The sequence below is a fragment of the Trichomonas vaginalis genome, chromosome IV (assembly GCF_026262505.1).
Source record: "Trichomonas vaginalis G3 chromosome IV, whole genome shotgun sequence".
Classification (NCBI taxonomy): domain Eukaryota; phylum Parabasalia; order Trichomonadida; family Trichomonadidae; genus Trichomonas; species Trichomonas vaginalis.
The window spans coordinates 2,099,710-2,124,572 of record NC_067206.1 but is presented as its reverse complement, the minus strand read 5'-3'; the positions used below and the strand labels follow the sequence as shown (position 1 = coordinate 2,124,572).

Here is a 24,863-nt window from a genome sequence, read left to right as displayed (position 1 = left end):
GGGTGAGAGATTTATAGTCTTTCTATATATATCCCACCCTCTAATTCCCTCCCTGACAGCGGGAAACTTTGTCTGAATGTTAAACTATTCAGACAAAGTTTCCCACTGTTTGCGAAGGAATTGTTGGCTATGATGTACTGATTCATGATCAGTACATCATAGCCAACAATTCCTTATATAAAGTTCAAAAACTTGGGTGCAATCAGTTCTGATTGCACCCAAGTTTTTGAACTTTCTTGAGGGAATGGAAGAGTAAGAGGTATACATTATGAATATATACCTCTTACCCTTCCATTCCCTCTCTGACAGCGGGAAACTTTGTCTGAATGTTAAACTATTCAGACAAAGTTTCCCGCTGTCAGCGAAAGAATTGTTCCATCTGGTGCATAGAGTGTGAATCTATGCACCAAATGGAGCAAGTCCCTCGCGAAATTGCCAAAACTTGCGTCGCATTTCAAAGATTGCGACCCAAATTTTGGCGATTTCTAGTAGAGATGGAGTATTTTGAGTCACTGACCTATATGCAGTGGCTCAAAGGGCTCTATCTCTACTTTGAAGCAAGGAAACTTTCCTCGAAATTTTGATAATTTGAAGAAAGTTTTCAAGCAATTAACAAAGGATTACTCGCTATGAGGTAAAAATTCTAGATTTTCACCTCATAGCGAGAGCTTCCCTTTCATTGCTTGAAAACTTTCCCCAGCTTCAAAATTGGGGAAAGGGCTGTAAAGTCGACTCTGATACCAGCAGGTACCAGAGTATTTAAAAGAGAAGCCCTCATACGAGTTTCTATGAAGACCTTCTCATTCAAGAAGATCTTAATAGAAAATCGTACGAGGGCATTGGAAACTCGCGTCTGGTACATGTTGGTACCAGAGTGTTTGAGATTTGAAGACTCTGGTACTAACATGTACCAGAATTTATGATGAATTTAAGATGGACCATTATAAAATGGTAGCGGTTTGTTTCAAAAAAATTTAGATGAGATTTGCATAGATATAGATTATATGATTTATACATATGAAAAATAATATATAAAAAAAAAAAGGTAGTGGGGCCTCCAGGCACTTCGTGCCCTCTAGCCCTGAAGATGTTTAGTATAACTTTGTCCGGACAAGTAAGGGTCTATCGTCGCTACAGGAAAAGTTACGGGCGTTCCAAGGAAGTATACTTAGTTAGTATGGTTAAGTCGTGTATGGTGGCACTGCGCGTCTCCATACACCACTTAGCTGTTTTGACACTTTACGAAACCGTTAACGTATATTTTACAACACAAACGACAACACTAACTTAACCTTAAATATTTACAAAACCACCACCCACTTCATTTCACTAACGAACTCACTAATGTAAAAAATAAACGTTCTCACTATCGTTCTCACTAACGACTTCACTAATGTTCTCATAAATTTTCCTCAATATCTTCATCATCAGTGTTAACCCTATTGTAGTCATACTTGAAGCCATAAACTTTCTCTAACTTCTTAAGTATGGTTAAGTCGTGTATGGTGGCACTGCGCGTCTCCATACACCACTTAGCTGTTTTGACACTTTACAAAACCATTAACTTATATTTTACAACACAAACGACAACACTAACTTAACCTTAAATATTTACAAAGCCGCCAACCACTTCACTTCACTAACGTTTTCACAAACGACTTCATTAATGTAAAAATAAACGTTCTCACTTACAAAAGTATTGCAACTCCTCCCATTGCTGTGCTTCACATAACAGCTCATAATCTTCTGACTCACTTTCTTCTTCATATAGGTCAAAATCACTGTCAAAATAAATGTTAGTAAGTTTTGACAAAGCTAATGAAACACGTTTACCGTTTGTATCGTATGCTTGTATAAACTTTCCATTCTTCATTCCTTCATAAACGCTCAAACTAACTTTACCCTTTCTCCCTCGTATCTGATAGAATGTATTTTCACGAGGAACGAAGAACAAATTCTTGAACTCATGACCGTTGTAGTTTGTTATCTCAATAGTTTTCGTCATTTACATCCAATAAAAATTTTCAGTAAAAATAAAAAATAAACTTAAAAATTAATGATATCACCACCCTCACACGTATGAAAACATAGCGCAAAATAAATTTAGGTAGAAGGGTAGATCTAACCTCATTTCTACCCTCATTTCTAACCTGTTGAATTCATTACTTTATAACTCTCTTCCTTTCTCCAACTCTTCTAACTTCTTCTTAAGTTCAGCAATGTTGTCCTCATGAAGTTTAATCTTTCTCAAAATTCCTTCTTTATCTAATGGTTGCTTTATCTTTCTAAACTGAACTCTACCATCCTTCATAGTATGAATGTAAAAACCTTCCGGAATAGTTCCTGATTTAATGTATTCTACCAAAAACTTTTGTTTCATTGCTTCAGTGACTTTATTTGTCATTTTACTCTAAGGTGAAGCTAGCACAGCGATAATGGATTTCATGACTTTTTAGTATTTCATGCAATCTTAACAGATAGCCTTACAAGTACTTCCAGTGTCCCTAGCTGTCCCTCCTTTTTATATAACTCCATGACATTTATAATCTCGCGAAACTTAACAGGTAGCATAACAGATTAAAATCAGATGAGGTTTTGAACCAAAATTTCTAAGCAACGTTGTCAAGGATTTTGAGGAACTAGGGACAGAGTGTGGCAAAGTCCAAGATTTAATTTATCTTCATCTGTTTCATCAACTATCTCATCTAATATGCCAATATTTTATTCATAACTCGTGGCAAACTCACTAACTTTCATTATGTTCATCTGCATGCTTCATCTGATAGAAAGTATGACTTTCATTAACTCTGTGAGATAATGAAAACTACTAGGGACAGAGACCATGGCAAAGTTTATGACTTTCATTATTTCCAGAACTTAATGAAAACTACTAGGACAGAGACCATGGCAAAGTTCATGATTTAATTTATTCTCTCACTAACTTCAGCACAAACTCCAACACTAACGACAAGTACTAACCTCAGCACAAATGACAAACACTAACAACAACCACAAACTCCAACACTAACGACAAAAATAAATGTCCTCACTTCTTAACAAAGTAATATGTGCTTCTTACACCACCATAGCTCAAACGTTTCTTTTCAAACATCGATTGAAACTTTTTGAGCCATTGGCTTTAGTCTCTTTTTCTTCAAATACGCCAAGAAATCTTCTTCACATCTTTTCACTTCATAGCCTTCTTTAAAACTCCTCCTTGTTAAGTTCTATGAAATCCTTTATCTCATTCTTTGTTGCAATGGCTTCTTCACGAACGACATCATGAACTATTTCATCACTGTTCTCATGTATGACCTCCTCACTGTTCTCATGAACTATTTCATCACTGTTCTCATGTATGACCTCCTCACTGTTCTCATGAACTATTTCAACACTGTTCTCATGAACGACCTCCTTACTGTCTTTCATAAGCGTTTCAAAATCTCCTTTACTCATTACTTCAATCTCATGCTGTTCACAGTAGTACTTAAACTCACTGTATATGTCTTTGTTGTATGTTATATTGCTTCCCATGTACTCCATGAATTTTTCAAGCACTTCCTCATAATTCACTGTTTCTTTCTTTCCACGACCTTCTAATATCATACTTGCTTCGTAAATATAACTTCTTGCAGAACCGTCTCGCTTTCTACTTCTCTTCACAAATTCTCTCATCTTGCCACCAAATACATTTGAACTACATGCAAAGAATTCATTCTCCTTCGCAAATTCTTTATATCTTCTGTAGCACTCTGTACAATTCCATCCGGATACAAACTTTTCATAGAACTCCTCGTAAAACATTTGGTAAGGTGTTTTGTTCATTTCGATGAGTTCTTGTTTAGCCCTGGTGAATGGTATCTTCCTTACATCAAATTCACTTAAATCTTTCCTCATGAAGTACGTCAGTAAGTTTGAATAAAACTCTTCATTAAAGCTTTCAATGAGATTTGAGAAATATTCGTAATTTCCTTTGTATCTGCTGCTTACGTCAATGACAACAAATCTTCTGTCGTCTTTGTCAATCTTTACTGAGTTGAAGTTGTTAGATATCATGATGATATTACAAACATTCTCTATCTTTCTTACTGGCTGACACTTCTGATTTAAGTCCAACTGAGTCTCTGTTACTATTGACTTTAGTGCGTCGTGGTTCATGACCTTAGACGTATCGCATGAGCTTAGTTCATTGCATACGATGAGCTTCATGTTCTCAATAGCAGCATTGAATCTACCAACCACATTCTCTATTGCCGTTATATTATTGTTGGCGTACTTGCTAATGAGCTCGCATAGAACATTACTAAGTACATTCTTACCAGTTCCTTGCTTTCCTATTAACAAAAGTACTGTTCCAGTCTTTCCACAAGGATTTTGAACGATGTAGGCGAACCAGTTCAAAACATACTCATAAAGCTCTTCATCCTCATTACATATGACATCGTGAACATGTTTCAAATATCCTTCAATAACGTTCTCATCTACTTCATTCAGTACCTCATACTCATATCCTCTGAAATAGCTGTAAATGTCATCTCTTTCGTCAAAGAATCTCATGCCTGACTCATAAGATAGTTCTTGTTCTGACCCGCTTCATAAATCATCAGTGCGTTCACATCCTTCTCCTCAATACGTCCTACATAAATACTCTTCATGAGCTTATTGAATTCCTTGCTATCTATTGATACAAGTGTTGTTGTGTCTCGTATTCCATCATAATCTTTCACTAGATATGTCATACGTGCTCCGTCAATAACGACAACACATCTTCTTAAGTCATTTATAACACTAGCTATGTCAATACCGTCCTCACTCATGTACTTATTTTTCCTCAAGTCCTTTAGTGTGAAAGTGTCTCTAAGTTCTATTTCAAACAATTCATTTACACATCCTTTACAATACTTCTCTATAAAATATTTCTGTCGTTCTGTACTAAGTTTCTTAACAGCTCTGAAGAACCATGTGTTTTGACTCAAACATCCTTCACAACTTCTCTCATTCATTCCTAGTTCTTTTATGTCATTATCTTCAACCTCTATGGTCTCATTGACTAAGGTCAAAGGGTTCTTAGTCATTGCTGGTCTTATCTGAAACAATGTTTGTGCAACAGGTTTAACTAGTTCAGCAACGTCCTTCCTTAATATGAATAGCTGTTTCCACTCATCTTTGCTAACAGTTCTTTCATAACCACTGACAGTAATGATTTCATTTGCTGACCTTAGACGCTTATGTTCTATCATTTGTATTGCTTTTGTGTAAGGCTTTCGTGAGCATAGGTTGTATATGTCATTCCTGCAATGTTCATTCATGCCAATAGTACTAAATCCTTTCTTTGCTGTTGAATGCATAATATCCATTAGTTCCTGTGTTCGTATTGCTGTCTCATAAAATACAACAAGACCTTTGTCATCTATGACGTACTTACCGAAAACATTGCTTATATTCTTTAACCATGAAATAACATCCTCATTCATGCTGTCAAACATGAAGTAAGGTCTTACATACTCTTCACTTATAAGATACTCCACAAAGTACTTGTTAAGCTCTATGTCCTCGTGAGCGATTTCATTAGGTTTGATATTAGTTCCTTTTGTCATTGCTGTCATGTACTTCACTCTCATAGTTCCTTTCAATAGCGTAAAAATACTTCATTGTTTCATAACTGCTCTAAATTCTGTTCAAAATTCGTACAACATAACTTTTTAACATTAGTGTAAGAACATGAGCGAAACAACAACATCTAACATTACAGAAGAAGTCAATGACAATGCCGATGAAAACATTACAGAAGGAGCTAGTGAAAATATTGACGAGTTCAGTGAGGAAGAAGATATTGAGGACGTCAATGAGAACGTTAGTGGGGAACAAACTCAATGGGAAACATTGAGAAATCATGAAGATTATGAGATTTGTACGACATATCCTTTTACTATTCGTCGAAAGAAAAACAAACATATTAAGAGTGAATGCTTAAATAATCATGGTTATATTGAGCTTAGTTTAAACAACAAAACACATTTAAAGCATAGAATTATTGCAGAACAGTGGATTGAAAATCCAAACAATTTGAAAGAAATAGACCATATAAATCATGATAGAACGGACAACAGAATCTCAAACCTTCGTTGGTGTTCTAAATCTGAAAACAATAGAAATAAAAGCAAGTATGGCGATATAGTTTATGAGTTCGTTGATGAAATATCTGACGAAGCTGTTGAAATAACAGCTTATGGTAAGCATTCGTTTGAGTTCTACTATTATGTTGAGAATGAGGACGCATTCTATTATTATACAGGTCTTAACTATCGAAAACTTCATATAAACTTTACAAAAACAGGTGCTGCTTATGTTTGTATGATAGATACAGAAAACAAGAGAGTAATCTTATGCATAAACAAATTCAAACGCTTGTACGGCTTCATGTAGGACAAACATTATTTTTCAACACTAACGCCAACACGTAGGACAAACATTCATGACTAACATTACTGTATAACATAAATGTTTTGTCATAGATTTCATCGTATATGTTTTGTCAAAACTTCATCGTACATGTTTTGTCAAGACTTCTTCATCGTACATGTTTTGTCAAGACTTCTTCATCGTATATGTTTTGTCATGATTTCATCGTAAATGTTTTGTCGTGATTTCTTCGTATATGTTTTGTCAAAACTTCTTCGTATATGTTTTGTCATGATTTCTTCGTTTATGTTTTGTCAAAACTTCTTCGTATATGTTTTGTCATAGATTTCATCGTGATGAGTGTAAATGATTTCATATAATTGCTTACCTCGGAAAACCGAGAGAAGAGATTCCATATGAAAATCGCAAGAATTTGGCTCCTGGTTTGAAATATTATTATGTTCATAGACTTCATCGTATATGTTTTTGTCAAACATGAACGTATATGTTTTGTCATGATTTCATCGTAAATGTTTTGTCATGACTTCATCGTATATGTTTTGTCATGATGATTTCATCGAAACTAAACGTATATGTTTTGTCGTGATTTTATCGTAAATGTTTTGTCGTGATTTTATCGTAAATGTTTTGTCATGACTTCATCGTATATGTTTTGTCAAGATTTCTTCATCGTATATGTTTTGTCAAGATTTCTTCATCGTAATGAGTGTAAATGAACCAAAAATAATGTTTACGTTCATGTTTGACAACACAGCAGGGGAAGGCAGTTATGAATTATTTTTGAAGAACTGAAGGTGTCACTACGTCACCATGTGTCACTCGGTTAATGAACTTCTCTGAAAAAATGAGACAACATGACATTTTGACAACAACACAGGAAATAAATGTTTACGTAAATGTTTTGTCATGATTTCTTCGTATATGTTTTGTCATGACCTCATCGTAAATGTTTTGTCATGATTTCTTCGTAAATGTTTTGTCGAAACTTCTTCATCGTAAATGTTTTGTCATGATTTCTTCGTAAATGTTTTGTTATGACCTCATGGAACTTAAACGTACATGTTTTGTCGAAACTTCTTCGTAAATGTTTTGTCATGATTTCTTCGTTTATGTTTTGTCGAAACTTCTTCATCGTAATGAGTGTAAATGTTTTGTCAAACATGAACGTAAATGTTTTGTCAAACATGAACGTAAATGTTTTGTCGAAACTTCTTCATCGTAAATGTTTTGTCATGATTTCTTCGTTTATGTTTTGTCGAAACTTCTTCATCGTAATGAGTGTAAATGTTTTGTCAAACATGAACGTAAATGTTTTGTCAAACATGAGTGTAAATGTTTTGTCATGATTTCTTCATCGTAAATGATTTGTCAAACATGAGTGTAAATGATTTGTCATGATTTCATCGTAAATGATTTGTCGAAACTTCTTCATCGTAATGAGTGTAAATGTTTTGTCAAACATGAGCGTAAATGTTTTGTCGAAACTTCTTCATCGTAAATGTTTTGTCATGATTTCTTCGTTTATGTTTTGTCGAAACTTCTTCATCGTAATGAGTGTAAATGTTTTGTCAAACATGAGCGTAAATGTTTTGTCATGATTTCTTCATCGTAATGAGCGTAAATGTTTTGTCAAACATGAACGTAAATGTTTTGTCATGATTTCTTCATCGTAATGAGCGTAAATGTTTTGTCAAACATGAACGTAAATGTTTTGTCATGATTTCTTCATCGTAATGAGCGTAAATGATCCAAAAATAATGTTTAGGGTAGAAGGGTAGATCTAACCTCATTTCTAACCTCATGAATTTTCATACGGAATCTCATCGTACATGTTTTGTCAAAACTTCTTCGTACATGTTTTGTCATGATTTCTTCTTCGTATATGTTTTGTCAAACATGAACGTAAATGATTTGTCAAACATGAACGTAAATGATTTGTCAAACATGAACGTATATGTTTTGTCATGACCTCATCATCGTAATGAGTGTAAATGTTTTGTCATGATTTCTTCATCGTACATGTTTTGTCGAAACTTCATCGTACATGTTTTGTCGAAACTTCATCGTATATGTTTTGTCATGATTTCTTCGTATATGTTTTGTCAAGACTTCTTCATCGTAATGAGTGTAAATGACCCAAAAATATATTTTAGGTGAAGAGGTTAGATCTCACCTCTTTTCTCACCTCAGCCGCTAAGCGGCGAGACCCAAAGGGTCTTGAATTTTCATGATTTCTTCATCGTATGTTCTTTGTCAAACATGAACGTAAATGTTTTTGTCAAACATGAACGTATATGTTTTGTCAAGACCTCATCATCGTAATGAGTGTAAATGATTTGTCATGATTTCATCGTACATGTTTTGTCGAAACTTCATCGTCAATGAATTTGTCATGATTTCTTCATCGTAATGAGCGTAAATGTTTTGTCATGATTTCATCGTACATGTTTTGTCGAAACTTCTTCGTAAATGTTTTGTCATGATTTCTTCATCGTATGTTCTTTGTCAAACATGAACGTAAATGTTTTGTCATGATTTCTTCATCGTAAATGTTTTGTCATGATTTCTTCATCGTAATGAGCGTAAATGTTTTGTCATGATTTCATCGTACATGTTTTGTCGAAACTTCTTCGTAAATGTTTTGTCATGATTTCTTCATCGTATGTTCTTTGTCAAACATGAACGTACATGCTTTGTCATGATTTCATCGTAAATGAATTTGTCAAACTTAAACGTAAATGGTTTCGTCAAACATGAACGTACATGTTTTGTCATGATTTCTTCATCGTAATGAGCGTAAATGACCCAAAAATAATGTTTATGTTAGAATGTTAGATCTAACACCTTTTCTAACATGTTTTCTAACATGGAGGATTTCATTAGATATAAATATTCTTCCTTCATTTCATTCTATACACAATTTACATCATAGACGATTTAATAGATATAATACTTTACTGTTTCATCTGATATAAACATTCTTCCTTCATTTCATTCTATACACAATTTACATCATAGACGATTTAATAGATATAATACTTTACTGTTTCATCTGATATAAACATTCTTCCCTAAACATTATTTTAGTTAAAGTCCATCAAATATTTTTAGGATACTTTCACCAAAGAATGTTTATATCAGATGAAACAGTAAAGTATTATATCTATTAAATCGTCTATGATGTAAATTGTGTATAGAATGAAATGAAGGAAGAATATTTATATCTAATGAAATCCTCCATGTTAGAAAACATGTTAGAAAAGGTGTTAGATCTAACATTCTAACATAAACATTATTTTTGGGTCATTTACGCTCATTACGATGAAGAAATCATGACAAAACATGTACGTTCATGTTTGACGAAACCATTTACGTTTAAGTTTGACAAATTCATTTACGATGAAATCATGACAAAGCATGTACGTTCATGTTTGACAAAGAACATACGATGAAGAAATCATGACAAAACATTTACGAAGAAGTTTCGACAAAACATGTACGATGAAATCATGACAAAACATTTACGCTCATTACGATGAAGAAATCATGACAAAACATTTACGATGAAGAAATATGACAAAACATTTACGTTCATGTTTGACAAAGAACATACGATGAAGAAATCATGACAAAACATTTACGAAGAAGTTTCGACAAAACATGTACGATGAAATCATGACAAATCATTTACACTCATTACGATGATGAGGTCTTGACAAAACATATACGTTCATGTTTGACAAAAAATTTACGTTCATGTTTGACAAAGAACATACGATGAAGAAATCATGAAAATTCAAGACCCTTTGGGTCTCGCCGCTTAGCGGCTGAGGTGAGAAAAGAGGTGAGATCTAACCTCTTCACCTAAAATATATTTTTGGGTCATTTACACTCATTACGATGAAGAAGTCTTGACAAAACATATACGAAGAAATCATGACAAAACATATACGATGAAGTTTCGACAAAACATGTACGATGAAGTTTCGACAAAACATGTACGATGAAGTTTCGACAAAACATGTACGATGAAGAAATCATGACAAAACATTTACACTCATTACGATGATGAGGTCATGACAAAACATATACGTTCATGTTTGACAAATCATTTACGTTCATGTTTGACAAATCATTTACGTTCATGTTTGACAAAACATATACGAAGAAGAAATCATGACAAAACATGTACGAAGAAGTTTTGACAAAACATGTACGATGAGATTCCGTATGAAAATTCATGAGGTTAGAAATGAGGTTAGATCTACCCTTCTACCCTAAACATTATTTTTGGATCATTTACGCTCATTACGATGAAGAAATCATGACAAAACATTTACGTTCATGTTTGACAAAACATTTACGCTCATTACGATGAAGAAATCATGACAAAACATTTACGTTCATGTTTGACAAAACATTTACGCTCATTACGATGAAGAAATCATGACAAAACATTTACGCTCATGTTTGACAAAACATTTACACTCATTACGATGAAGAAGTTTCGACAAAACATAAACGAAGAAATCATGACAAAACATTTACGATGAAGAAGTTTCGACAAAACATTTACGCTCATGTTTGACAAAACATTTACACTCATTACGATGAAGAAGTTTCGACAAATCATTTACGATGAAATCATGACAAATCATTTACACTCATGTTTGACAAATCATTTACGATGAAGAAATCATGACAAAACATTTACACTCATGTTTGACAAAACATTTACGTTCATGTTTGACAAAACATTTACACTCATTACGATGAAGAAGTTTCGACAAAACATAAACGAAGAAATCATGACAAAACATTTACGATGAAGAAGTTTCGACAAAACATTTACGTTCATGTTTGACAAAACATTTACGTTCATGTTTGACAAAACATTTACACTCATTACGATGAAGAAGTTTCGACAAAACATAAACGAAGAAATCATGACAAAACATTTACGAAGAAGTTTCGACAAAACATGTACGTTTAAGTTCCATGAGGTCATAACAAAACATTTACGAAGAAATCATGACAAAACATTTACGATGAAGAAGTTTCGACAAAACATTTACGAAGAAATCATGACAAAACATTTACGATGAGGTCATGACAAAACATATACGAAGAAATCATGACAAAACATTTACGTAAACATTTATTTCCTGTGTTGTTGTCAAAATGTCATGTTGTCTCATTTTTTCAGAGAAGTTCATTAACCGAGTGACACATGGTGACGTAGTGACACCTTCAGTTCTTCAAAAATAATTCATAACTGCCTTCCCCTGCTGTGTTGTCAAACATGAACGTAAACATTATTTTTGGTTCATTTACACTCATTACGATGAAGAAATCTTGACAAAACATATACGATGAAGAAATCTTGACAAAACATATACGATGAAGTCATGACAAAACATTTACGATAAAATCACGACAAAACATTTACGATAAAATCACGACAAAACATATACGTTTAGTTTCGATGAAATCATCATGACAAAACATATACGATGAAGTCATGACAAAACATTTACGATGAAATCATGACAAAACATATACGTTCATGTTTGACAAAACATATACGATGAAGTCTATGAACATAATAATATTTCAAACCAGGAGCCAAATTCTTGCGATTTTCATATGGAATCTCTTCTCTCGGTTTTCCGAGGTAAGCAATTATATGAAATCATTTACACTCATTACGATGAAATCTATGACAAAACATATACGAAGAAGTTTTGACAAAACATAAACGAAGAAATCATGACAAAACATATACGAAGAAGTTTTGACAAAACATATACGAAGAAATCACGACAAAACATTTACGATGAAATCATGACAAAACATATACGATGAAGAAGTCTTGACAAAACATGTACGATGAAGAATCTTGACAAAACATGTACGATGAAGTTTTGACAAAACATATACGATGAAATCTATGACAAAACATTTATGTTATACAGTAATGTTAGTCATGAATGTTTGTCCTACGTGTTGGCGTTAGTGTTGAAAAATAATGTTTGTCCTACATGAAGCCGTACAAGCGTTTGAATTTGTTTATGCATAAGATTACTCTCTTGTTTTCTGTATCTATCATACAAACATAAGCAGCACCTGTTTTTGTAAAGTTTATATGAAGTTTTCGATAGTTAAGACCTGTATAATAATAGAATGCGTCCTCATTCTCAACATAATAGTAGAACTCAAACGAATGCTTACCATAAGCTGTTATTTCAACAGCTTCGTCAGATATTTCATCAACGAACTCATAAACTATATCGCCATACTTGCTTTTATTTCTATTGTTTTCAGATTTAGAACACCAACGAAGGTTTGAGATTCTGTTGTCCGTTCTATCATGATTTATATGGTCTATTTCTTTCAAATTGTTTGGATTTTCAATCCACTGTTCTGCAATAATTCTATGCTTTAAATGTGTTTTGTTGTTTAAACTAAGCTCAATATAACCATGATTATTTAAGCATTCACTCTTAATATGTTTGTTTTTCTTTCGACGAATAGTAAAAGGATATGTCGTACAAATCTCATAATCTTCATGATTTCTCAATGTTTCCCATTGAGTTTGTTCCCCACTAACGTTCTCATTGACGTCCTCAATATCTTCTTCCTCACTGAACTCGTCAATATTTTCACTAGCTCCTTCTGTAATGTTTTCATCGGCATTGTCATTGACTTCTTCTGTAATGTTAGATGTTGTTGTTTCGCTCATGTTCTTTCACTAATGTTAAAAAGTTATGTTGTACGAATTTTGAACAGAATTTAGAGCAGTTATGAAACAATGAAGTATTTTTACGCTATTGAAAGGAACTATGAGAGTGAAGTACATGACAGCAATGACAAAAGGAACTAATATCAAACCTAATGAAATCGCTCACGAGGACATAGAGCTTAACAAGTACTTTGTGGAGTATCTTATAAGTGAAGAGTATGTAAGACCTTACTTCATGTTTGACAGCATGAATGAGGATGTTATTTCATGGTTAAAGAATATAAGCAATGTTTTCGGTAAGTACGTCATAGATGACAAAGGTCTTGTTGTATTTTATGAGACAGCAATACGAACACAGGAACTAATGGATATTATGCATTCAACAGCAAAGAAAGGATTTAGTACTATTGGCATGAATGAACATTGCAGGAATGACATATACAACCTATGCTCACGAAAGCCTTACACAAAAGCAATACAAATGATAGAACATAAGCGTCTAAGGTCAGCAAATGAAATCATTACTGTCAGTGGTTATGAAAGAACTGTTAGCAAAGATGAGTGGAAACAGCTATTCATATTAAGGAAGGACGTTGCTGAACTAGTTAAACCTGTTGCACAAACATTGTTTCAGATAAGACCAGCAATGACTAAGAACCCTTTGACCTTAGTCAATGAGACCATAGAGGTTGAAGATAATGACATGAAAGAACTAGGAATGAATGAGAGAAGTTGTGAAGGATGTTTGAGTCAAAACACATGGTTCTTCAGAGCTGTTAAGAAACTTAGTAAAGAACGACAGAAATATTTTATAGAGAAGTATTGCAAAGGATGTGTAAATGAATTGTTGAAATAGAACTTAGAGACACTTTCACACTAAAGGACTTGAGGAAAAATAAGTACATGAGTGAGGACGGTATTGACATAGCTAGTGTTATAAATGACTTAAGAAGATGTGTTGTCGTTATTGACGGAGCACGTATGACATATCTAGTGAAAGATTATGATGGAATACGAGACACAACAACACTTGTATCAATAGATAGCAAGGAATTCAATAAGCTCATGAAGAGTATTTATGTAGGACGTATTGAGGAGAAGGATGTGAACGCACTGATGATTTATGAAGCGGGTCAGAACAAGAACTATCTTATGAAGTCAGGCATGAGATTCTTTGACGAAAGAGATGACATTTACAGCTATTTCAGAGGATATGAGTATGAGGTACTGAATGAAGTAGATGAGAACGTTATTGAAGGATATTTGAAACATGTTCACGATGTCATATGTAATGAGGATGAAGAGCTTTATGAGTATGTTTTGAACTGGTTCGCCTACATCGTTCAAAATCCTTGTGGAAAGACTGGAACAGTACTTTTGTTAATAGGAAAGCAAGGAACTGGTAAGAATGTACTTAGTAATGTTCTATGCGAGCTCATTAGCAAGTACGCCAACAATAATATAACGGCAATAGAGAATGTGGTTGGTAGATTCAATGCTGCTATTGAGAACATGAAGCTCATCGTATGCAATGAACTAAGCTCATGCGATACGTCTAAGGTCATGAACCACGACGCACTAAAGTCAATAGTAACAGAGACTCAGTTGGACTTAAATCAGAAGTGTCAGCCAGTAAGAAAGATAGAGAATGTTTGTAATATCATCATGATATCTAACAACTTCAACTCAGTAAAGATTGACAAAGACGACAGAAGATTTGTTGTCATTGACGTAAGCAGCAGATACAAAGGAAATTACGAATATTTCTCAAATCTCATTGAAAGCTTTAATGAAGAGTTTTATTCAAACTTACTGACGTACTTCATGAGGAAAGATTTAAGTGAATTTGATGTAAGGAAGATACCATTCACCAGGGCTAAACAAGAACTCATCGAAATGAACAAAACACCTTACCAAATGTTTTACGAGGAGTTCTATGAAAAGTTTGTATCCGGATGGAATTGTACAGAGTGCTACAGAAGATATAAAGAATTTGCGAAGGAGAATGAATTCTTTGCATGTAGTTCAAATGTATTTGGTGGCAAGATGAGAGAATTTGTGAAGAGAAGTAGAAAGCGAGACGGTTCTGCAAGAAGTTATATTTACGAAGCAAGTATGATATTAGAAGGTCGTGGAAAGAAAGAAACAGTGAATTATGAGGAAGTGCTTGAAAAATTCATGGAGTACATGGGAAGCAATATAACATACAACAAAGACATATACAGTGAGTTTAAGTACTACTGTGAACAGCATGAGATTGAAGTAATGAGTAAAGGAGATTTTGAAACGCTTATGAAAGACAGTAAGGAGGTCGTTCATGAGAACAGTGTTGAAATAGTTCATGAGAACAGTGAGGAGGTCATACATGAGAACAGTGATGAAATAGTTCATGAGAACAGTGAGGAGGTCATACATGAGAACAGTGATGAAATAGTTCATGATGTCGTTCGTGAAGAAGCCATTGCAACAAAGAATGAGATAAAGGATTTCATAGAACTTAACAAGGAGGAGTTTAAAGAAGGCTATGAAGTGAAAAGATGTGAAGAAGATTTCTTGGCGTATTTGAAGAAAAAGAGACTAAAGCCAATGGCTCAAAATAAGTTTCAATCGATGTTTGAAAAGAAACGTTTGAGCTATGGTGGTGTAAGAAGCACATATTACTTTGTTAAGAAGTGAGGACATTTATTTTTGTCGTTAGTGTTGGAGTTTGTGGTTGTTGTTAGTGTTTGTCATTTGTGCTGAGGTTAGTACTTGTCGTTAGTGTTGGAGTTTGTGCTGAAGTTAGTGAGAGAATAAATTAAATCATGAACTTTGCCATGGTCTCTGTCCCTAGTAGTTTTCATTAAGTTCTGGAAATAATGAAAGTCATAAACTTTGCCATGGTCTCTGTCCCTAGTAGTTTTCATTATCTCACAGAGTTAATGAAAGTCATACTTTCTATCAGATGAAGCATGCAGATGAACATAATGAAAGTTAGTGAGTTTGCCACGAGTTATGAATAAAATATTGGCATATTAGATGAGATAGTTGATGAAACAGATGAAGATAAATTAAATCTTGGACTTTGCCACACTCTGTCCCTAGTTCCTCAAAATCCTTGACAACGTTGCTTAGAAATTTTGGTTCAAAACCTCATCTGATTTTAATCTGTTATGCTACCTGTTAAGTTTCGCGAGATTATAAATGTCATGGAGTTATATAAAAAGGAGGGACAGCTAGGGACACTGGAAGTACTTGTAAGGCTATCTGTTAAGATTGCATGAAATACTAAAAAGTCATGAAATCCATTATCGCTGTGCTAGCTTCACCTTAGAGTAAAATGACAAATAAAGTCACTGAAGCAATGAAACAAAAGTTTTTGGTAGAATACATTAAATCAGGAACTATTCCGGAAGGTTTTTACATTCATACTATGAAGGATGGTAGAGTTCAGTTTAGAAAGATAAAGCAACCATTAGATAAAGAAGGAATTTTGAGAAAGATTAAACTTCATGAGGACAACATTGCTGAACTTAAGAAGAAGTTAGAAGAGTTGGAGAAAGGAAGAGAGTTATAAAGCAATGAATTCAACAGGTTAGAAATGAGGGTAGAAATGAGGTTAGATCTACCCTTCTACCCTAAATTTATTTTTGCGCTATGTTTTCATACGTGTGAGGGTGGTGATATCATTAATTTTTAAGTTTATTTTTTATTATTTTACTGAAAATTTTTATTTGGATGTAAATGACAGAACAAAAGCAACTCATTCGAATTCCACAGTATAACAAACATACATTTAAACATTTATTCTTCCTTCCTGAGCATAACATGTTCTTTCAAATACATCCGAGACCAGTTGACTTTTCATTGACTGTGTATAAAGATAGAAATAGTTATATCATTAAACCATACGATGACGAAGGTAAGTTATGTAAATTGTACGTTAAGAAGTTAGAGAAAGTTTATGGCTTCAAGTATGACTACAATAGGGTTAACACTGATGATGAAGATATTGAGGAAAATTTATGAGAACATTAGTGAAGTCGTTAGTGAGAACGATAGTGAGAACGTTTATTTTTTACATTAGTGAGTTCGTTAGTGAAATGAAGTGGGTGGTGGCTTTGTAAATATTTAAGGTTAAGTTAGTGTTGTCGTTTGTGTTGTAAAATATACGTTAACGGTTTCGTAAAGTGTCAAAACAGCTAAGTGGTGTATGGAGACGCGCAGTGCCACCATACACGACTTAACCATACTAACTTACGTTAAGAAGTTAGAGAAAGTTTATGGCTTCAAGTATGACTACAATAGGGTTAACACTGATGATGAAGATATTGAGGAAAATTTATGAGAACATTAGTGAAGTCGTTAGTGAGAACGATAGTGAGAACGTTTATTTTTTACATTAGTGAGTTCGTTAGTGAAATGAAGTGGGTGGTGGCTTTGTAAATATTTAAGGTTAAGTTAGTGTTGTCGTTTGTGTTGTAAAATATACGTTAACGGTTTCGTAAAGTGTCAAAACAGCTAAGTGGTGTATGGAGACGCGCAGTGCCACCATACACGACTTAACCATACTAACTTACTTTGAGAAGACTTTCCCCCTTATAGAATGAGATAGGATGGTTATTTTACAAAACTGACAACACTTTGACCGAGTAGTTTTTTGTGCTGAACAAAAAGTGTCATATAAACATCTGTCAAAAACCGTTTTTTACTTCACTTAAAATGCCACGTAAGCTACGTAAGAATATACGTAAGAGGAAGGGAGCATTGAAACATCCAATAGTAAAACTGACACCACAACAACAGTTGCAACAACAAATGATGAATGACCCCACTATGTTGCAACAAATGTCAAGCAACCCTATGCTTTTAAACCGAGTTATTGGTGCACAGAGTGGAGGTTTAAGAGCGGCACTTTTAGCGAAAATGGCAGGCTATGGTGGAGCTGCAGACGGAACAGCTTATAACCCTCAAAGTCAAATGAATTTGAGTTCACTCAAAAATCAAATAACAGATGTCAAAAAGTCAAACATAGACATACAGAAACAAATAAGTGAAAACGAAAAGAAACTAGAATATGACAGACACACAAAGAAACTCAATGAGTTAAACGTAGAGAAAAAGAAGAAAGAAGAACAACTGAAAGAACTAAGTACAGAGGAATATGCGAAAAAAGTGTCAGAAAAAGCAGCAGAAGTAGCAAAAATGGAACAAGATGTTATAAATTTGAAAAACCATACTACTCAATATAAAGTACTGAAAGATGAAGAAATAAAACAAAAAGCCCTGAAGACATATATGGATAGCGATGAGTATAAAAAAGAAGTTGAAGCAAATGTAAAGGCAGAAAAAACTTTTACAGTTGCAAAACCAAACGTACAGTATGAAAACTTAGCACAAGAAAGTAAAAATAACGACGCAGCCATGCAAAAGGCAATGAAAAGCGCAGAATATATAAAGCTAATAAATGACTGGTTAGATGCCCAAGCCAACGCTAAAGCAGCCCAACTTATAGGGTCAATAAGGACAAAATACAAGCGGATGAAGACAGTTCAAATGAAGCTTTAATGAATGCTGACTTTAAGAACGCCTTCGAAGCTCTTCATAGTAAGGTGAAACTAGTGAACGACTTCTCATCTGGAAAGAAACTGAAGTCTGAAGGTTTCGACAACGAGTTAAGAGAAGTAGCACAAAATATGACGAAAATAACAGATGCAGCAACGAGACAGGCAGTTCAAAGTGCCTATGACGCCGTTAGAGCAACTGTTGTGGAAAGTCAAGAAAAAGAGTTACAACAGACCAAAACAGACCTAGTAAATGCTTTCTTAAAAACGAAAAGTCAGGTAGGACATTATGCTGCAGATGGAACATATGTGCCAGCTGGTGGAACTTATATACCAGCTGGTGGAACTTATATACTAGCTAGTGGAACTTATATACCACCAAACCCTCAAGAGAAGCACCTGCACCAGGACTACCTAAAACATTTACATCGTCACATGGACACAGACACAGGCATGCACCAAAACCAACACAACAACCAACAGTTCAAAATCCAGCACCACAACCAACAGTTCAAAACACTGCACCACAACCAACAGTTCAAAACACTGCACACAACAAACAGTTCAAAACACTGCACCACAACCAACAGTTCAAAACACTGCACAGCAACAACCACAAACAGAGCAAGGACATAAAAGAAGTAGAGAACAAGGAAACCAAGAATTCTTAAAAATGCTTAAGGAAAATTATGGTTACCCAGATACTCTTGACTTTAGTGACAGATATAAAGAAGCTATTAGAAAGTTCAAGGAAGGAAATACTGACCCGAACCTATTTAGCTTTATGGTTCAGCACCAAATGGGATATAATTTCAAACCTGGAAAATACAAGCTCGCTAAGGGATATGATTTAATAGCATATCATCCAAATGACATGGATGAATTTACTCCGAGATATTTGGTGTCAGAGATAAATGATAATTCAACTATCTTCATGAAACGCGTAAAAAATAGAGACGGAACGAAAGAAGAAAGGGTTATGAATGCGGATGACTTAAATAGGGAACTTGTTAAAAACGGTCTCGGAATATATGAAATGCCAGCAGATGAGGTACAAGAAACTCCACAGGAAGAAGTTCAGATACAACCAGACATGGAAGAAATAGTTCAGCAACAACAGCTAGAAGAGCCTGAAGGAAACAAACAAGTCCCTCCTTTGGAAACTAACTTCACAGAACTAGATGAAGATTTGGAACAGCCGAAAAATCTTGACCCTCAACAAGTGTATGCGGGGAATATGGAATCTTTCCAAGAGTCTAAGAAAAATTCGGCTGACATAGTAGAAGAATATCGAAAAATGTTCGCCGACATACAAAAGACTCCAACATCAGATGAAAATATTCAGCATAGAATGGAAGAACTGAAAGAAAGTGTACGCAAATACAACAATCCTTTTTACTTACGACCATATAACGTTCAATCTTTGGCTGAACTCGGTGAAAATAAAAGGTTAAATTTTCACCAAAACATATAGAAATGAAACATTGTTTAAAGTTCATTCAGAACCTAACCAATATGGAAACAAACCTACTTTTGTTTCTGCAGACTATGGAACTACAATGAGATGGGGTCATAAAGCTAATCCGGATAGGTGGTTCATAAACTTACAACCACAATTCCAAGAAGTTGTAGACACAATGGAAGTGAATGGTGAACCAGATATAGCTGGTATTTTCAGCGCGGCTTTAATGCATTGAAAGATATGAAAGATGCAGATATTTTGGACCAGTATGAAATGAACATGGCTGATGGAAATATAACACCTGACGTTCTAGAACATTTATCTCAAAGAACTACACAGAACCATAGAGATGGTATATTTGGTGAAGAGTTTAGAAAGAAAGTTAGGGAGATAGAAGGAAGAGAACCTATTGTACATGACCTTGCAAACGAAAGTTTACAAAATGTCATAAAAACTTACTTTGCAGACAATGAACCGAGAAGGGATGAATATTTAAGAAAACTCAAATGGACAGTACCAAATGAAATGTTAGTATTGAAAAACATGTTCCTTGACAAAATAAAACCAACTACAGAAATAAATAACGCAAGACTGAAACATTGGGTAAAAGCTTTCCCATTCACAAAAGATATTATTGGTAACATGGAAAGAAAACCAGAATGGCTACAAAAATATATTTGGAAACGAGCTTATTCCATATGGACAAGCTATATTTGAAGAGCTTGAACCGGAAACTCAGGAAAGAGTCATGCAAAATAAGCGAAGACTCAAATACAAACTATGACAAAATCTTTCTAGGATATAGGTTACCTGAGATGGGCGACCAGAGCCCAAAGGCAAAAAGGACAATGGGAAATTTACAAACATACTAGGTGAACATGAGGCAAAGATGCAACAACTTGAAGCAGAGGGCAAGTTACCAAAAGCGACACCAAAGAAGAAGAGTAGAACAAAGTGAAAGTAGTGAAGAAGTAACTTCATCTAGTGAAAGTAGTGGCAATGAAGGAAAAAGAAGAGTTAAAAACTCAGTCAGGAAGAAAGTAAAGCTTGGTCCGAGTGGGTTCTATTATGATATATAAATCCAACTATTCTATATTTTTACCCATATGAAAATGTACGCCGCTCAGAATATAACGCCAACAGTTTTGGATGCCATGAACGGAAATGTTTCCGAATGGTATAACGAATGCGACAATGCCATTAGAAGGTCAGAAATAGTTCCTGGAACTTACGATATACAACTGCTGTTTCTTATGGAAACGTAGGTGAGTTTGGAGAAGGTTCTTCAACAACAGTAGATATTGCTTGCGACAGGTTTCATATTATTTCTATTGACAACTCATTCTTATACGTGGAACAAGATATTGAAATAAAACCTTCTGCCAAGTTGTCTGACAAGAAAGGTTGCAATGGAATTTTCTATGTCGGATACCAATATGCTCCAGAAGTTTTCATGGATATAAGATATATTCTAACTCTGACTTAGTTCAAACAGTAACATGGGCAAACTATGAATGGTTCGCTTTGAGAAACTCAGTACAACCACAAGCTAGAGAACAAACAGACCAGTATGCAAATATTGAGAAAATAAGAAGACTTGACCCTAACGTTCCAGGAGTTTATGTTAACCTTTCTGGACAAACTGCAGCAGCAGTAACCAAAGTAAAACTGAAACTTAGAGTTCCTTTGTCATCTTTCCTCATCTTCAGGTTTTTAAGATACTTGCCAAACTGGGCAGGAAAAATTTCTATCGAACTTACTCCAAGCAAAAATAACTTAGTCATTGCACCAACACAAGACCCATTCACTATTACAGACGTAAAGGGAACAAATCAAACGTCATTCGCCGAATTTTGCAAAGACAAAGTTGACTTAGACTTTGGTTTCTCAAACTTCAACAATGAAGTAAACTATTATTTCAATGCTGCTGGAACTGCTTGGGACCCAGTTAAGTTTACATGCGAAAAGTTTGAATGCAAGAGAATAGAAAGCAGACTTGCAGTCTATATGTTGGACCCAGATATTTCAAATGCTTTAGCTGCCAAATATATTGCAGTTCCACTTATGTTCCCTATACACCAAATATCTGTCAAAGACTTTGCAGGTGAAGTTGGAAACCAAAGTGCTGACCCAGGTGCAAGAACAGATATTGCTTTAACAACTGCAATGAAACATGCAGATACTATGTTTGTACTGTTCAGACGAACTATAAATGACTATTCTTGTTTCTACAACCCCGGTATTAAATATCATATAAACATAGATGGCAAATATTATCCAAGAGAAGAATATTCTACAGTTGAGGATATGAGGTCATACAACTTGACATTAGATGCTATGAACTTTAACACAACTTCACAACAACCATTAACCCTGAAATGCAAAGTTCTATTATGCCATATGTGAAAGTATGGACTCATACAGGAGGTCAAAAAATCAATATACAAATGGAGACCGTTCAAACTTTTGGCTCGCATTCCATTTGCTGACTCAGAAGACTTTATGGGTGGTATTTCAACTGTTGGTACTGTACAAATACAATATACTGGTGACAGAGACGGTCCAGATGAACTGAGAGCAAAGAAGTTTACAAAACCAATAGCACTTTTCACGGAAGATGCTCTTTTGAAGATTCGTTCGATGAAACCTGCTGGGGCTCCTCAGATTGGCATAACGACAGCTTCCATCGAGCAGATTTTGGCAGCAGGTCAGTAAGTTGTTCTTGAACTGACTTCTCTCCGTCAAATATTGACAGTACGCCAGTTTTGACATAATATTGTAAGATAAACTTTCCTTTAGAAATATCTGTAAGTTTTGTTGTTATATTTTTGTCAACGTCAAGAACTTTCACCATTTCAGTTATACCAACTTTCTTTGCTTTATGGAAATATTTTGGTTCAGCAAATATTGCTATTCTATAACATTTACCATTGTTTGTATAAAGAACTATTCTGTCAATGTATTTGTATTGTTTGTGTGTGTAAACTTTGTTCTGCTTCAATTCGAAGAGATACTCGAATACGTCCATCTTTTTATTCTAAGTAAAATGTCATTTCCGAAAAATAGAAGCGTAAGTGTTTCAAAAGGTTTAATGGCGGTGGCAGATGTGAAGTTAAATTCACCAACTCAAACAAACAGTCAAAGTGTTGTTGTCAATGTCAAAGACAGAGATGTTGAAGTGGGGAAACCATACGAAGACGAAGATGGTATAACAATTGTTCCTGTAAAAGAACAACCAACATATCCTGAAGTTAGCAGAGACTTAAGTTCTGTTGCAGATATTCGAAACGACTACCAACAACTGAAAGACAAACTTCAAACTCAGGAGAAGATTTGTCAAGCTTTAGTATAATGTTAAACTTGGTCGAACACAACCCTGTAAAAGTGAACTCATATGTCATTGCACCTCATGAAGTCTTGAAAGAACTATTGAAACTTTTGACAGAGGCAGACGATATAAACATCAAAGAAATAGAACCCGACATTAGTTGCTGTGGTGTTTCATATAATGTCATTGACAAGATATACGTTATGAAAGGAGGTGAAACGTTGAACTTAAAGTATAGTTTCCCAGACGTCATAAAAATATTTGACGACCACAACATTTCATTAAAGTTTATTTGCTAAGTAAAAATGTCAAAACTTCTTGAAAGATGTTTGAAGAAAAATAATATAGACTTTATTTCATGTAAAGGACTTTACACACTTTTGAACGATATGAAAGACCTGTTTTGTTTGTTCGTGTAGACAAAGGAAAGTTCTATGTCTTTACAAAATATTTGAACTTCTTAGACAGAGAACTTCAAGAAACGCCATGTGAAAGTTTAGATGAAGTTCTTCTCCACTTTCAGAAAAACTTTTAAATATATTAAATGGCAGAAGACATAATGGTTTTATACTATTACGACTAAAAACCCTGAGTCATATAATTCTATAACAACAAACTTACAAAGTCCTCAAGGACGGTATTGTAAACTAACCTTAAACACAATGACGACTAAAGCCTGTTTTGCTCTTTTGACACCAGAAGACTTTATTGTTGTGAATGGTAAAAAATACTCCTTTGAAGATACTTACTCAGATATACCACCAACAGGTTTTGTTGACTTATTTAATACTTTAAGGACGGGTGTAACATGTGCTGCAACTAGAGCAGGTTTCATTATGTTTGGATGTCCGACTGAGTTTACTATAAACAATATGAGCTATAATACAAAACTTATATCTGGTTTTTACTACCAACAGTTTCCTATAACAGGAAAAGGTGTCATACAAGGTTTGTCTGTTCCATTGACATTAAGCACACCAATCTTATATATTGTTTCAAACTTAGGTTCAAAGTGTTATTCGAATGTCGACAGAAACTATTATGACCAAAAGATACTTATGCGTATAAACAATACTTTCTCTGCTGGTTTGCCTATTGTTCATTCGAATGCAGAATTTTCAACCTTAGTGAACTCAAACACTTTGGCAAGTATAACGTTGACATTAGTTGACGCAAACTTTGTTCCTGTAAAACTTTTATGTCCTATGTATTTGTCAATGACGGCAGAAAGTTTCGAATTGGAAGATGCAACTGGTGAAAGTATTGTATTACAAGAACAACTTCAACAACAAATAGCTCAAGAACAACAAATGCAACAAATGCAACAACAAAGTCAAGAATAAAAAAATATTTTTTTTATTTTTA

General features: G+C 34.4%; 7 protein-coding genes and 6 pseudogenes across 13 annotated transcripts, besides 4 other annotated features; 9 read left to right on the top strand and 4 right to left on the bottom strand.

Moving 5' to 3' along the window:
* Nucleotides 1-1,038: part of a mobile genetic element that runs on past the window's edge.
* A 646-nt stretch (nt 1,039-1,684) lies between these two features.
* On the bottom strand, nt 1,685-2,005 carry TVAGG3_0012880 (uncharacterized protein; the record flags this gene model as incomplete). The annotated part of the gene is made up of 1 exon (XM_001295291.1): nt 1,685-2,005. One exon carries the CDS (start codon nt 2,003-2,005, stop codon nt 1,685-1,687), a length of 321 nt encoding a protein of 106 aa, XP_001295292.1.
* A 1,199-nt stretch (nt 2,006-3,204) lies between these two features.
* Nucleotides 3,205-3,543, bottom strand: TVAGG3_0012870 (uncharacterized protein; the record flags this gene model as incomplete). Its single annotated transcript, XM_051219956.1, has 1 exon — nt 3,205-3,543. One exon carries the CDS (start codon nt 3,541-3,543, stop codon nt 3,205-3,207), a length of 339 nt encoding a protein of 112 aa, XP_051104942.1.
* A 36-nt stretch (nt 3,544-3,579) lies between these two features.
* Nucleotides 3,580-17,382: a mobile genetic element.
* TVAGG3_0012860 lies at nt 4,757-5,621 on the bottom strand (annotated as a pseudogene). Its single transcript has one exon. A coding segment is annotated over exon 1 (865 nt).
* On the top strand, nt 5,722-6,426 carry TVAGG3_0012850 (HNH endonuclease family; the record flags this gene model as incomplete). The annotated part of the gene is made up of 1 exon (XM_051219955.1): nt 5,722-6,426. One exon carries the CDS (start codon nt 5,722-5,724, stop codon nt 6,424-6,426), a length of 705 nt encoding a protein of 234 aa, XP_051104941.1.
* TVAGG3_0012840 (His-Me finger endonucleases family) lies at nt 12,461-13,165 on the bottom strand (the record flags this gene model as incomplete). Its single annotated transcript, XM_051219954.1, has 1 exon — nt 12,461-13,165. One exon carries the CDS (start codon nt 13,163-13,165, stop codon nt 12,461-12,463), a length of 705 nt encoding a protein of 234 aa, XP_051104940.1.
* TVAGG3_0012830 lies at nt 13,266-14,756 on the top strand (annotated as a pseudogene). The gene has a single exon. A coding segment is annotated over exon 1 (1,491 nt).
* Nucleotides 15,062-15,841, top strand: TVAGG3_0012820 (uncharacterized protein; the record flags this gene model as incomplete). The annotated part of the gene is made up of 1 exon (XM_051219953.1): nt 15,062-15,841. The coding sequence occupies one exon, from the start codon at nt 15,062-15,064 to the stop codon at nt 15,839-15,841; it is 780 nt and encodes a 259-aa protein (XP_051104939.1).
* On the top strand, nt 16,485-16,721 carry TVAGG3_0012810 (uncharacterized protein; the record flags this gene model as incomplete). Its single annotated transcript, XM_001295384.1, has 1 exon — nt 16,485-16,721. The coding sequence occupies one exon, from the start codon at nt 16,485-16,487 to the stop codon at nt 16,719-16,721; it is 237 nt and encodes a 78-aa protein (XP_001295385.1).
* Nucleotides 16,722-17,382: a terminal%2Cinverted (terminal inverted repeat of Maverick transposon ID:TVAGG3_0012800).
* A 484-nt stretch (nt 17,383-17,866) lies between these two features.
* TVAGG3_0012790 lies at nt 17,867-18,223 on the top strand (annotated as a pseudogene). Its single transcript has one exon. A coding segment is annotated over exon 1 (357 nt).
* Nucleotides 18,224-18,840: 617 nt separating this feature from the next.
* Nucleotides 18,841-19,611, top strand: TVAGG3_0012780 (annotated as a pseudogene). Its single transcript has one exon. A coding segment is annotated over exon 1 (771 nt).
* Nucleotides 19,612-19,744: 133 nt separating this feature from the next.
* On the top strand, nt 19,745-20,807 carry TVAGG3_0012770 (annotated as a pseudogene). Its single transcript has one exon. A coding segment is annotated over exon 1 (1,063 nt).
* Nucleotides 20,808-21,625: 818 nt separating this feature from the next.
* Nucleotides 21,626-24,863: part of a mobile genetic element that runs on past the window's edge.
* TVAGG3_0012760 lies at nt 23,262-23,797 on the top strand (annotated as a pseudogene). Its single transcript has one exon. A coding segment is annotated over exon 1 (536 nt).
* TVAGG3_0012750 (uncharacterized protein) lies at nt 24,371-24,841 on the top strand (the record flags this gene model as incomplete). Its single annotated transcript, XM_051219952.1, has 1 exon — nt 24,371-24,841. One exon carries the CDS (start codon nt 24,371-24,373, stop codon nt 24,839-24,841), a length of 471 nt encoding a protein of 156 aa, XP_051104938.1.